General features: G+C 38.9%; 1 protein-coding gene across 2 annotated transcripts in view; it reads right to left on the bottom strand.

Annotated features, from left to right (window-relative positions):
• DIXDC1 (DIX domain containing 1) overlaps positions 1-15,167 on the bottom strand; it is an 80,255-nt gene that overhangs the window by 4,604 nt on the left and 60,484 nt on the right. For both annotated transcript variants that reach the window (XM_006833819.1, XM_006833820.1), the window contains 5 exons: positions 14,766-14,858; positions 14,623-14,694; positions 13,063-13,152; positions 12,580-12,741; positions 11,818-11,884 (listed from right to left, as the gene is read on the bottom strand). In XM_006833819.1, the coding sequence (XP_006833882.1) occupies positions 11,818-11,884; positions 12,580-12,741; positions 13,063-13,152; positions 14,623-14,694; positions 14,766-14,858 (484 nt within the window). The remainder of the gene's footprint in view (positions 1-11,817; positions 11,885-12,579; positions 12,742-13,062; positions 13,153-14,622; positions 14,695-14,765; positions 14,859-15,167) is intronic.

The raw sequence follows: 15,167 nt of genomic DNA, 5'->3' as shown, positions 1-15,167 counted from the left end.
ACTAAAACTAGTGATGATGAAATTGAAGAATTCTCAAGCTCACCAGCTGCTCTTCAGAAACCCTATACAGGGTTGTTATGGAACTTAACAACAGACTCGACAGCACTTAACAACAACAACAACAACAATGTATTCAGTCTGAAATTAATCAAACATGGAAACAATGCATTTGTAATTACTGGTAATTGGAATGCAAAAATTAGAAACAAAGAGGAAGAATTGGTAGTTAGAAAATATGTCCTTGGTGACAGAAATGATGACATAATTTTGCCAGACCAATGAATTATTCATTGCAAATACCTTTTTAAAACAACAGAAATGGTGACTATACATGTAGACCTCACCAGATAGAATATACAGGAATGAAACTGGCCACATCTGTTGGAACAGATGATGGAGAAGCTCAATATCATCAGCCAAAACAAGGTCAGGGAACAACTGTAGAACAGACCATCAGTTACTCATATTCAAATTCTGACTGAAACTGAAGAAAATTAAAACCCCATGAAGCCCTTGAGTATTATCACATCTGAATTGAGACCATTCCAAGAATAGATTTAATGTATTAGACACTTATGACCAAAGACCAAAAGAGTTGTGTGATTACATCAAGAATACCAAGCAACAAGAAAGCAAAAGGTCATTAAAGTGTCAAGAAAGAAAGAAAAGACAAAAACGGATGTCAGAAGAGACTCTGAAACTTGCTCTTGAACATAGAGAAGCTAAAGTGACTAGAAAAAATCATGAAGAAAAAAGCACTGAATAGAAAAATTCTAAGGGCAGCTCAAAAAGACAAAATCAAATATTGTAATGAAATGTCCAAAGATCTGGAGTCAGAAAACCAAAAGGATCTGACTCCATGCTCAGCATTTCTCAAGCTGTAAGACCTGAAGAAAAAATTCAAGCCTTGGTTTGGCAATACTGTAAGACTCTATGGGCAAAATATTGAATGATGTAGGAAACATCAAAAGAATAGGGAAGGAGCAGAACAGCCTGGAGCGGCTAGAAGAACAGAAGATACTTCTTGAAAGAAAGACCGACAGGAAAAATACAAAACAATATAGGCAGACCGACTGTCACTACAAGAACAAACAAATTGCTTGCCCAGGAGACATCAAGGCAAGTGGTCAGGTCCCCTTAGTGTAAACCCCCTTCCAAGACTAAGACTCAAAGGGTATATAAGCTTTGATTGGTGACCACGCTCATCCCCAATAAGGGGAAGTGAGGGAAAAACAGCAATGAAGCTACAAGCTAAGCCCTACAATGTTCAATAGACCCTTTGTGAGCCTGGGTGGAGACCTGTTTGGCCAGCAGTATGGCAAGACTTGGGGACTCTTGGGCTCAGAGTCAGTGACATAGCCACAAAGGGCTAGAGTGGAGAGTGAAGTGTCCAGCTGATAAGAAGAGAGGGCATATGCACAAGAACACCCACACTTGCAGATAATACCCACTTGACCTGGCTTCAATGACTGGATGATCAGAGCTCAACCAGAAGAGGAAAGAAGAGGAAAAAAAGAGTAATCTGATACAATTTGATGAATTTGACCTACACCTATGGATGCAGTAGCTCAAAAGAGGGAACAAATCTTTACAGCAAGGATCATTCCCACCCCCTCCATACAGAGAGTAGACAGGGATGGGCAACTTGGACATTGGCTACCCAAAATGGAGGCTACACAGGCAAGAAGTGACTGGCTTATGAGTTGGAACAACTTGATGGCAGTTAACAACAAGATAGATTGATGGCAGTACCATTAACTAAGAAGATTAAAAACAAAACAAAACAAAAAATCTACCTTTTACCATTGAACCGATTCCGACTCATAGTAACCCTACAAAGGGATTCCAAGCCTATGAATCTTAATTGGGAACAAAAAGACTCATCTTTCTCCTGTAGAGTGGCTGGTGTGTTTGAACCACCAACCTTATAGTTAGTAGCCCAATGACAAACCCACAGCGCCACCAGGACTCCTTGTTAACAAAGATAGGAAACAAAAATGAGTTTGTTACATCAGCTATTCATTTAAAATCTTTCTTGGGTGCCTTTTATGCACCAAGTATTAGAGGCACCAATAAATTAGATAAAATCCTCATCCTTACAGAGCTCAAAGTCTCGTGGGGTAATACAGCAAAACAATTGCAGTGCAAAAAGGAAAAATATGAAATCATGGCTATGTATATATTTTGGACAAATTTCGAGGAGTAAACCATATGTCAAATGCCATAAAGAGGTCTATTGGGTAAAGACTGATTTAATAAATAGGTCATCAATGACATTAATGAGAATGATTTCAGGGGACTAATGGCTCGCAGACTTTAAAAAGAAAAGGCAGTATAATGAGGGTCAAGGTCAGCAGTTTAAAACTACCAGCAGTTCTGCAGAAGAAAGATAAGGCTTTCTGATCCCTTAAAAGATTTACAGTCTCAGAAACCCTATGCAGGGTCACTATGAGTTGGAACTGACTCCACGGCACATCACCACCATCTCACCCAACATGATAAAATGGTAATTACAAGATCAGTGTGGCATCATTGTAAAAATGATACCAAACTCTCATTATAAAAAAAAAAAAAAAAAATGGCCCATAATCTTATCCTTACATGTATGTGTGTGTAACATTTTTTAACATCGAGGTGGAATTCACCTAGCATTTGAAAGTATACAATTCAGTAACATCCTAAATATTGTACAACCATTTCTCTCTAGTTTTAAAACATTTTCATCATTCCCAAAGAACACCCCTCTTTCTATTCCCTGGCAACTAATAATCTGATTTCTATCTTTAAAAAATTTGCTGATTCTGGAATGTTCATATAAAAGGAATTCTATGTGACCTTTTGTATCTATCTTCTTTTGCTTAATGTTTTCGAAGTTCATCCAAGTTGTAGCCTATACTGATACTTCATTTCTTTTCATGATTGAATACTATTCCATTGTATGCATGTACCAGTTTGCTATCCATTTATTCCTTAATGGACATTTGGATTGTTTCCAACTTTATGGGCAATTTACACTAATGTTGCTACAAACATTTGTGTACAAGTTTCTGTGTCGACATGTTTTCATTTCTCTTGGGCATATACCTAAATATACTTAGATTGATGGGTCACTTAGTAATTCTATGTGTAACTTTTTGAGGAACTGCCAAACTGTTTTAACAACTGTTGAACCACTTTGCACTTACATGAGCAATGTACATCCTCACCAACATGGGATGAAGGAGCCTGGTAATACAATGGGTTAAGCATTTGACTGTTAAGTAAAGGTCAACAGTTCAAACCCACTCAGGGATCCCTGGGAGAAAGATGAAAGCAATCTGCTTCGGTAAACATTTACAGTCTTAAAAACTCTCTGGAGCACTTTCTTGTCTGTCCTATAGGGTTACGATGAGTCGGAATCAATTCAAAGGCAGTGGGTTTGGTTTGAGGGGTCTTAAGGGGACAAAATGGTCCTGTCGTTGTTTTGATTTGTTTTTCCCTAATGACTAATGGTGTTGAGCAGGTTTTCATAGACTTGTTGGCAATTTGCTATTGCTCTTTGAGAAATGTCTATTCAGTTTCTTTATTATTATTATTTGTCTCTCTGTTGCTAAATTGTAACTCTTTAAATGCCCTTATCAGATGCATGTGTCCCCCAAATTTTCTCCCAATCTGTAAGGTGTTGCTTGCTTCGCTTTTTAAATAAACTTTTTTGATGTACTCGAGTTTTAAATTTTGATGAAGTCCAATTAACCTATTTTAGCTTGTGCTTTGGTGTCAGATCTAAGAAGGCACTGTTAAAAACCTAGATCCCAAAATATTACCACTATGTTTTCTTTTCTTTTTTAACTTTTTATTGTGAATTGGATGAAAATTTACATTAGAAATCTGTTTTCCATATAACAATTCACATGCATTTTTGTTTCATGTCATTGACAGAAATCCCCACAATGTAACATTATTTAGCCCACTTTTACCATTTCCAGTCCTTCTTCTTTCCTAACCCTTCTAAACTTTATCTTTTGGTAAATGCTGTCCTTTTGATCTCAAATGGCTAAGTATCCTAAGGTGTGAGAACTTGCCTGGTGTTACTGTTCCCTTATAGAACAGTCTATTTTTTGGCTGAAATTTGAGACACGGGTGAGTTCAGTTCTAGACTTGAAGGGTGTCTAAGGGCCATAAATCTCAGGGATTCCACGGATCTCAATCTAACCAGTGAGCCTGGTCTTATTTATGATTTTGAGTTTTGTTCCACATTTCATATCATTCTATCCAAGATTTTCTAATGTGACCCCTTTCAGAGCAGTTAGTAGCAGTAGCTGAGCACCATCTAGTTCTTCTGGTTTCAGGGTCGTGGAGGTGATGTTCGCTTGGTCCACTGGACTAATTGTCTCCATGCATCTGCGATCTCTTCATTTCTTTCCTCCACACGGGGAGAGACCAATAGTTGCACCTTAGATGGCTGCTCATGAGCTTTTAAGACCCCAGTTGCTACTCTTCAAAGTAGGATATAGAACATTGTCTTTGTGAACTATGCTATGCCAATTGACGTCGGTATCCCTGCGACTATGGTCCTGAGCCCCCAATCCCAGCAACTCATTCTATCAAGGTGCTTGGTTATCTCTAAGAAGGTATCCCTATGTATGCTTTTAAAGAGTTTTATAGGTTGAGTTCTTACATTTAAGTACTGGATCCATTTTTAGTTAATTCTAGTACATGTTATGAGGCATGGGTCCAGCTTCATTCTCTTGCATGTGGAAATCCAGTTTTCCTAGAACCATTTATTGGAAGAGACTATATTTTTCCCTGTTGAATGGTCTTGGCACTCCTGTCAAGAATCAGTAAGCTAGAAATACATGGGTTTATTTCTGACCTCTCAATTCTACTCTACTAATCTTCTCTATTACTTTTCAAACAGAAATAATTATTTTCCTTATTGTCCCTTCAGAGTAAATATCAAGCAAGGAGGTGGGTTCAAAAAGGACATTCCTCTTTCAGGAATTTGGCTGTGATGAAAATAAGAAAGGACATAGCTTAAGAGAAATGAAGGAATGGTGCTTTGATAGAATTAACATTTGCCTTGGACTTCTTATATGCCATACACCATACTAGAGGATTTTTGTATAATACTTCATTTAATATGCATAATCGTTCAAGAATACCTCCACCGCATGGATGAGAAAACCGAGATTCAGTTATTTGCTCATGGTCACAAAACTAGATGGCAGGGCCAAATTTGTGCTCCAGATATGTTTGATTCCACAGTCCATATTTTTCAAACTATATGCTTTACTTCCAGTTTGGGACAAAAATTTGAAGTGCCTTTGAACCTACAGAGAAAGAAATCCAGTTGACACTCAAGACTATAGCTATGAATCTCAAAAAAGAGGTGGAGTTAGAGATTAAGACTGAAAAATAATCAACAATGAGGACCAGTTGAAGCCATGAAGCAGATAGGATCACCTACAGAGAATATGAAAAGTTCTAGTTTTCAAATGGAATCCCAGGATACACCAACAATTAAATATTAGAGAAGAAAAGGAGGAGGTTCTGGAAGCGCTAGGAAATAAAAATAGAAAGAAAATTGGGGTATCTAGCTTACTAGACTGCAAACCCAAAGTGAGCAGGTACCAAGTCTATCCGATTCATTTCTTTAGTATCTAACATGTTTTTAAACACCATCAAGTCGGTTCCGACTCATAGCGACCCTGTATAGGGTCTCTGAAGAGCGGCTGATGAGTTTGAACTGCCGACTTTGTAATTCAAATGACTGTGAGGTCCAGTGCTTATCCTACAACACCACACCAGGACTCTAGTGTCTAACATTGATGATACTTAACTGATGCTCAATAAATATTTGTTGAATGAATAATCAGTTGACATTGAAGCTGAAGAAAAAAATGTTTCCAGGAGAAGAGACTACTCAAGAATAATGAATGCTTTTGAAAAGTTAATGAAAGATAACATTTGGCAAGTAAATATTTGGTTTAACAACCTGAGTCAGTCAACAATGACCCTACAAAAAGAATGCTAAGTAGAATAACTGGGTAAAAAACTATGGCGGCTTCAGTAGTGAATGGGCAGTGAGAAAGAAAAGAATGCATGTGCAGACTACTATTTTAAGAAGTTTGATGTAGAGAATAAGAGCAGTACGTCAGTAGCTAGATGACAAACAGAATTTAAGACGTTTTTATATTTTTAGACGAGAGATAGTACATCTTGTTTGTGAATACAGACATCATTGCAAGCTTTGGATTAAGACACTTGTTTACAAGCAGCTGTGAATTTGTCTGTTGTTGTTGTTAGGTGCCCTTGAGTCAGTATCGACTCACAGCAACCCTACGCACAACAGAACTAAACACTGCCTGGTCCTGTGCCAACCTCACAATCATGCCACACCTGAGCCCACTGCTGCTGCCACTGTGCCAATTCATCTTGTTGTGGGTCTTCCTCTTTCTCTCTGACCCTCCACTATACCAAGCATGATGTGCTTCTCCAGGGACTGGTTATTCCTGAAAATAAGTCTGAAGTATGAGAGGCAATGTCCTGCCATCCTGGCTTCTAAGGAGCATTGCAGCTGTACTCCTTCCAACTCAGATTTGTTTGTTCTTTGGCGGTCCATGGTACTTTTAATATTCTCCAACATGGTAACTCAAATGTATCAATTCTGCTACGGTCTTCTTTACTCACTATAGAACTTCATATGCATATAAGGTTATTAAAAATACCATGGCTTGGGGTCAGGTGCACCTTAGTCCTCAAACTGACATATTTGTTCTTGAACACTCTAAAAAGGTCTTGTGCAGCAGATTTGCCTAACACAATATGTCATCTGATTTCTTGACCACTGCTTCCATAAGTGCTGATGGTTGATCCAAGCAAAATGAAGTCTTTGACAACTTCAATCTTTTCTCCATTTATATGGATGTTTATTGGTCCAGTGGTGAGAATTTTTGTTTTTGTTTTTAATTGAGGTGCAACCCATACCAAAAAGGCTGTGGTTTTTGACCCTCATCAGTTAAGTATTTTAAGTCCTCTGCACTTTCAGCAAGCAAGAGTATATTATCTGCATATGGCTGGTTGTCAATGAGTCTTCCTCCAATCCTGATGCCATGTTTTACTTCATATAATCCAGCTACTTGGGTTACGTGCTCAGCATACAGACTGAAAGAATATATCCTTGGTGCACACCTTTCCTAATTTTAAACCATTCAGTGTTTCCTTGTTCTGTTTGAACAACTGCCTCTTGGTCTATGTACAGGTTCCTCATGAGCACAATTAACCATTCCAGAATATTTATTTTCTACAATGTTGTCCATAGTTTGTCATGATTCACCCAACTAAAAGCCTTTGTGTACTCAATAAAGCACAGGTGAACATCTTTCAGGTATTCTCAATTATCAGCCAAGGTCCATCTGACATCAGCAATGATATCCCTCATTCCATGTCATCTGAATCTGGGTTGAACCTCTGGCAGCTCCCTGTCAATGTACTGTTGCAGCTGATTTTGGATTATCTTTAGCAAAATTTTACTTGCATGTGAAATTATATTGTCCTATGATGCCCGCATTCCACTGGGCCACTTCTCTTTGGAATAGGTACAAATGTGGTTTTTTTCTAATCAGTTGGCCAGGTGGCTGTCTTCCACATTTCTTAGCACATATGAGGGAGTACCTCCAGTGCTGCATCAGTTTGTTGAAAATTTTCCATTTTTATTCCATCAATTCTGGGAGCCTTGTTCTTTGCCAATGCCTTCAGTGTACCTTGGATTTCTTTCTTCAGTATCATTGGCTCTTGATCATATGCTAACTCTTCAAATGGTTGACCATCGGCTGTTTCTTTTTGGTACAGTAACTCTGTGCATTCCTTCCATCTTCTTTTGATGCTTTCTGCATCATTCAATATTTTGTCCACAGAATCCTTCAATATTTCAAGTTGAGGTTTGAATTTTTTCTAAAGTGCCTTCAGCTTGAGAAATGCTGAACATGTTCTTCCCTTTTGGTGTTCTAACTCCCGATCTTTTCACATTTCATTATAATATTTTACTTTGTCTTCTCGAGCTGCCCTTTGAAATTTCTGTTCATCTCTTTTACCTCCTGATTTCTTCCATTTTCTTTAGCATCTCTACATTGGTGAGCAAGTTTCAGTGTCTCTTCTGACATCCATTTTGCTTTCTTCCTGTATGATGTTCTTGATGTGAATCCACAACTCTTCTAGTCTTCAGTCATTAGTGTGTAATACATCAAATCTGTTCTTGAGATGATCTCTAAATTTAGGTGGGATATGTTCAAAGGCATATTTTGGCTCTCATGAACTTATTTTAATTTTTTTTAGCTTCATTTCATATGAGCAATTAATGGTCTGTTCCACAATCTGCCTCTGGCGTTGCCCTGACTTTTCACCATCTCTTTCCACATGTAGTCAATTTGATTTCTGTGTATTCCATTATGTGTACAGTCACCATTTATGTTGTTTAAGAAGGTATTTGCAATGAAGAAGTCATTAGTCTTGCAAAATTCTATCATGCGATCTCCAGCATCGATCCTGTCACCAAGGCCGTATTTCTAATGATGGATCCTTCCTCTTTATTTCCAACCTTTGCATTCCAATCTCCAGTAATTAGCAATACACCTTGATTGCACATTTGATCATTTCAGACTGAAGAAATTAGTAAAATCCTTCAATTTCATCATCACTGACTTTAGTGGTTGGTGAGTAAATTTGAGTAATAGTTGTATTAAATGGTCTTCCTTGTAGGCATATGAATATTATCCTATCACAGACCGCATTGTACTTCAAGATAGACCTTGAAATGTTCTTTTTGATTATGAATGCAACACCATTCTTCCTTAATTTGTCATCCCCAGCATAGTAAACTATGTGGTTGTCACATTCAAAATGACCAATACCAATCCATTTCAGCTTACTTATGTCTAGGATATCGATGCTTATGTGTTTTATTTCATTTTTGACAACTTCCAATTAGCCTAGATTCATACTTCCTATAGTCCATGTTCCAAATATTAATGGATGTTTACAGCTGTTTCTCTTCATTTTGAGTTTGTCTGTAGTAGTTGACAGAGTGTCAGTCACACAGAGGAAGACACTAAATGAGATGAACTGATACAGCAGCTGCAACCATGGGTTCACACATAACTAGTTTGAGGATGGTTGCAGAACACTATATACATCATATACAGGGCCACTACAAGTCAGAACTCACTCAGTGGTACCTAACAACAATCTGAGAAAGGGAAGAGATATTTGAAGGAGGAAAGAATTTATTAGATTTCCCAAAAGAATTTCCAAATATTTCATGAAGAAGTACAAGCAGAATGCACTTTGGAAGCCTGGATGATGAGAATTTGCCTCTCACATTTCGGACATGTCAGGAGAGACCAGTCCCTGGAGAAGCATATCATGCTAGGTAAAGTGGGAGGTCAGTGAAAATGAGGAAGATCCCCAATGAGATGGACTGACACAGTAGTAACAGTAATGGGCTCAAACAGAACAACAATTGTGAGGATGGTGTATAACGCAGCAGTGTTTCAATTTGTTGTTCACAGGGTCACGAGGAGTCAGAATTGATGTGATGGCACCTAACAACAACAACAACACACTGTCAGTTTACACTCACCTTTGTTGTTGTTGTTTTATGTGCTGTGGAGTCGGTTCCGACTCATAGCACTAGGCACCTGGAAAAAGAATTGAAGAGGATGGCAATAAGGTAAAAACCTTCTCAAGAAAAAAAAGAAACAATGCTAGAAAAAGAAACTGAAGCTAATTTTGGTACTAAAATAAATTGTTTCATTTCTAATATAAACATCTCTCTCATGGGAGAGAACAAAAAGAAATCTGAGTACCTAAAATGAAGGGGGGCGATAAAGGCACGAAGTGACTGGTTTACAAGGTTTCAAGAGGGAGTTTAGTTTAAGAGTATGTGGGGGAAGAAAGAGTCCCCACTGAATAGTGTTCATATTGTCTAGATGGGTCTAGTTAAAAGAGATGGGGATAAGATTCTTAGGATTCAATAGTGAGTAATTGTTATCATGACTAATTGTGACTGTCACAACTGTAAAGGTAGAAGTTTTGTAACAAAAATGGGGGAGTAGTTAATCTTACAGTCCAGAAACAGAGGATCCTAGGACCATCAAGGGAGAAGAGCACAAGCAGCATGCGGGACGGTATCCAGAGAAGCAGCAACACCAGAGATGGGGACATGGACAGAGGGAGCAGCTGAGGACTCTAGATTCATGGGAAGAGAGGAACTGAAAGCCAGGAGGCCGACTTGCAGAATTAGAGAGAAATACTGTTAACTGATGGTACATGGAGGAACAAGGTGTATGAATGTGAAACTGATGATTTACCCTGTAAACTTTCACTCAATTTACAATAAAAACTTAAAAAAAAAAAAAAAGAAAAGAAATCTGAGATCAGAAGTTTGAGAATGTCATTTTATTTACTCTACAAAAAAAATTATTTAACTCCATATTTGTACAAGCATTTTAAGTGTTTATTTAACTTTGTTGTTGTTGTTATGTGCCATGGAGTTGGTTCCAACTCATAGTGACCCTGTACAGGGTTTCCAAGGCTGTAAATCTATAAGAGAGCAGAAAGCATCATCTTTCTCCCACGGAACAGCTGGTAGTTTCGAACTGCTGACCTTGCGGTTTGCAGCCCGATTCGTAACCACTATGCTACCAGAGCTCCTTTTATTTAACTTTAGGCTTTGTTTATGAGTATGGCTTTGAAACTGGCACACATAAAGTAAGGAGGCCTGGTAGCATAGGGTTGAGCACTCGGCTTCTCACTAAAAGATCAGTTGCTTGAACCCACCAGTTGCTCTGAAGAAGAAAGATGTGGTAGTCAACTTTTATTAAGATTGTTGTTGTTGTTGTTGTTGTTAAGTGCCATTGAATCAGTTTTGGAAATTTCTACTCTATCACAATCAACTTGACGGTAATGGGGAAGAGATAACACACAAAACTGGTTTTATTATGCTTTTTACCACTATTTAATTTTACAAATTATAGTTCAGACACTTTTAGACTAGGCTTATACACTATAAAAGATAAGGAAATGTGACCATGATTAAACTAAAAGATAAGACCTAAAGAAAAAAGATATTACCAAGCAGGGTAGATTTCCAACACATTGAAATGAACAGAGTGGGAAGTGAGTGGGCAGGGCACAAATGAAAACATTCTTCCCACTCATGCTACTAAAGCAAAAACCAAACCACACAATCCAGGAGATTCCAACTCACAGAAAGCGTCCTCGTTCTGCTGAGCAATGGTAGAATTGAACTGCTGACCTTGTGGCTAGCAGTCCAATGAGGAACCCACTATGCCACCAAGACTTCTTACTCATGACCACTAGATGGTGCAAGTATTTTGCAGGACTTAAACTGAATGCAAGCACTCAAAGCTGAAGGAAAATTCCCAAAGAAACTAAACTTGATTCTAGGAAGAAGCGGAAAATAACTGTGCCGCCTGGGATTGTCGAGTCATTTGTGTGTGTGTGTGCTTTTGGTTGATTTGTATTTGGCTTTGTCCTGGATAAATGCTTTGAGTCTGGATATTTTAGCCTCTCTGAGTCAGTAGCATTCTGATTAATGGGAGCTTGGCATGATGGTGGTGATGAAGAGCTGTGTGTCTTTGTAGTCCTGGAAATAACTCAATTCTAACATTCCTACAGAAACAAAATATTCTGAGAGTGAAGCACTATAAGGAAAATTCTATCTTCAAAATAATTTTACTATGAGAAATACTAAATATGTAATGCAATGTGCTAGGAGTACTTCATAAGCAAAAAAAAAAAAAAAAAAAGAGTACTCACTTGAATTAGGGGGCCAGGACTCCTGGTATTCACTGCCTACTTGAGTTCGGGGTGACTTGCTATGAACCTTTAGAATCACACAAAAATTGCAAGTTACGATCAATGTGGGAACTTCAGAAATTTAAATAATAAAATCTACCTAAAACAGCTATCTTTCCTACCATTCTCCTTCCACAGTATAAAAATTGAGCACATGTATCCTAACAATAATACTGTATGTTTATAAAAATCTTTCTAACTTCCAATGTACTTTCTCATACATTGTCTCACCCAGGGCTATCTGCACCAAGCTCATTTAGGGACTAGAAGGTAGGGGAGTAAGCAGCAGAGAGACTTTTTGTGGTCAAGAGTCACAATTCCTTAGACAGTTATAGAACTACCAGGAACAAGAGTCATCATATACTCGTTCCCTGGGTCATTATACCATGATGAATAGTCAGCTCCACTGAGATAAACCAGAGAAGAACAACTTTCATCTAAATTAGAGTCCCTGGCTGGTACAAACAGCTAAGCACTCAGCAGCTAGCTAAAGAGTTGGAGGTCTGAGCTCACCCAGAAGCACACTGGAAAAAAGGCCAGGCCATCTGCTTTGGAAAAAAGTCATTGGAAACCCCATGGAGCACATTTCTACTGTGGCATACATTGGGTCACCATGAGTCAGAACTGACTCAATTGTAACATTTTTTTTCCTCTAAATTAAAATTCATAAATGAAGCTTCCTTAGGAGTTTTGCCTAAAGAGACAGTACAGGAAGAGGATTACCCTCCTTTCTTGTTTCTTCTGGGTCTCCATGACATGCAGGCGTTCCATGAGGCTCGAGATGCCCTGCTCTAGGCTGTCGATAGTGTGGTGCTGAGGATCGTGGCCACCGAAGCTGTTGCGCAGGCTGCGGAGAGCATCTCGGACAAGCTGCAGGTCACTGGTCTGAGGGCAAAAACATGGTTCTATTGGCCTCGTGCAGCAGCATATTATGAACCCGGCCCCAGAAGACATAGGAGGGAAGTTTCTAAGAAAGAGCTTTCATCTTTGCAAGGGATGAGGAGAGTGATATGAATGAGAGTTAATGTTCTTCCACAACAGTGGGCTGCCACCTGTTTGCCCACCAATTCTTAATTTTAGAGATCTTTACACATCCGCCAAATGCAAGAATTAGGGAATACAAGAACAAGTCCTTGCATGCTGACTGGAGCACTATTTTGCAGTCAGCTGGAAGTGACAGGTCTGTACAGACCCCTGAAAACCTACCCCTCTAAGGGTGTTTGATGTGGCTCCTTTTCCAGACACTGGCAGGAGAAAACCATTGCTCTGAGCGTTGTGGCTGTTGTAGGTGATCACCTATAGCAGCAATAAGAAATGATGCAAATGAGGGTGAGAACGGCTGTACAACTTGGAAATTTTAATTAGTGTCACTGAATTGAACGTGTAGAAATGGGTGAACTGGTATATGTTCTGCTGTGTATATTTCAACAACAAAAAGTAAAATATACCCACTTCTTACTTATCAACACGGGTAGGTTTCAAAGGTCAGGTCGTTATAAGAAAATTGGCATTAATGGAAAATAGAGAATGACAACATCATTGCATACCTACCAAATTATATAATTAAATAACTGCCAAGCCACAGAGAACCAAAGCCCAGCCAAGCTGACACATAACCTTACCCATCACACCCAGCGTCTCGCTCAGCTCACACCTTGGCATTTATTACTGCCAGACATGCATCGTTAATGCACAAAATAATTGTGTAGTAGGGATTTTTTCACTATTGTCATAAATGCAAAATGTCAGATAATGAGACGGTAAGTGAAGTGGAGTCAGTTCCAATTCATAGAGAACCTTTATAGGGTTTCCAAGGCTGTAAATCTTTATAGGAGCTGGAAGTCTCCTCTTTCTACCATGGAATAGCTGGCAGATCTGACCTATTGACTTTGCAGTAACCCACTCCAAGCAACCCACTACACTACCAGGGCTCCTTTCGTTTCAACTTTTACAATTTTAGAAAAAAAAAAAAAAAAATTTTTTTTTTTTAAAGAAAATGAAATTATGATTGTCATAGGAGATAATTCCCAAGCCAACATGCCCTGTCTTACTTTTCTCCTTTTCCACTTATCACTTCATTTTCTCTCTATTATATCTCTGTTATGGCCTCACGAGATTTTTTTCCCCCCTTTTATTCACTGCTGTATCCCTAAGACCTGAATAGTTGTGGATTACTGAATGAATGAAATGGAAGTCCCCAAGCTAGTCTCTTCCCTGGTCACTAGAGGTCTCACACTTATGGAACGAGTCAGAAAAGCTGTTCCAACCTCACCTGCTTTTGCTTTAGCAATAAAAACATGGCAACAGCAATTACTATTTTTTTAAAAAACTAACTCTGTGCCTGGCGGACCTAACAAGACTGTATTCATATTCATTTACATTGGTTCTGTCATGTATTTATTCCTCATAAAGGCAGAGGACCACTATCTTTCCATTTCCAGGTGAGCCTTCTTCCTAAAGCTAACTGGTTAAGCCTCAAGGTTACTTAGTCAAGGTCACACAGCAAACAAGTGAGTAAAGCTGGGATTTGAACCCAGAATGTTGTTTTTAAAATTCTGGAATCTGCATTCAATCACCTCACCATATATGAAGGGGCTTCAAAAAGTTCATGGAAAAATGGACTTTAAAAATAATAGGGAAAAATTAAATGAGGTAATGGAATTGTTTCCATGAACTTTTTGATGCTCAGCTCGGAACCCCTTAGCAAACTGACCTGTAACCTTGGCTCAGCCCTGAATCAGAAACAAAATCTCCTTTCCAGGTTACCTCATCTGTCTCTCTTTTCATACGGTGAGCCAGGAGGACATCTTTGTGCTCAAGCTCCCGCTCTAGATCCACCTGCAAGGCAAACACTGAATCAGAAAAGCATTCCTTTGGGCCGAAGGGTCACTAGCCGCAAATGTTCACACCTGCTGGAAACTGGCCTCAGAGAGTTTCCGGAGTGTTTCTTCCAACTTAGCCTGGTGCTGCTGAAGGAGGCGATCCTTCTGCCCCAGCTCTTTCTGCAATGGAGACAGAACTTTCAGATATGTGGCAAGAACAAGGACACTGAACAGTTTACCCTTTGAGATGAAATTACCTCCTGAGTAAAGCAGAGCCTCAGAACAGTCCTTGCCTCAATTTCTAACAGAAAGACATTACCTACCATAATTTTCTTTCTTACACAGCTCAAAGGATTCTTGGAAGGGTAAGGAGGCAGGAAGCTACCATTTGCAGAGGGACCACTATATACAATCTGTACTAATTAGATAAACGTTAAGACTAGAACCCAGGTTTTCAGGTTCCGAGCTCTGTGCCCCTTTTCTCAGCCA

Source organism: Chrysochloris asiatica, unplaced genomic scaffold (genome assembly GCF_000296735.1).
Source record: "Chrysochloris asiatica unplaced genomic scaffold, ChrAsi1.0 scaffold00008, whole genome shotgun sequence".
NCBI classification, from domain to species: domain Eukaryota; kingdom Metazoa; phylum Chordata; class Mammalia; order Afrosoricida; family Chrysochloridae; genus Chrysochloris; species Chrysochloris asiatica.
This window is presented reverse-complemented; position numbering and strand designations above follow the sequence as displayed.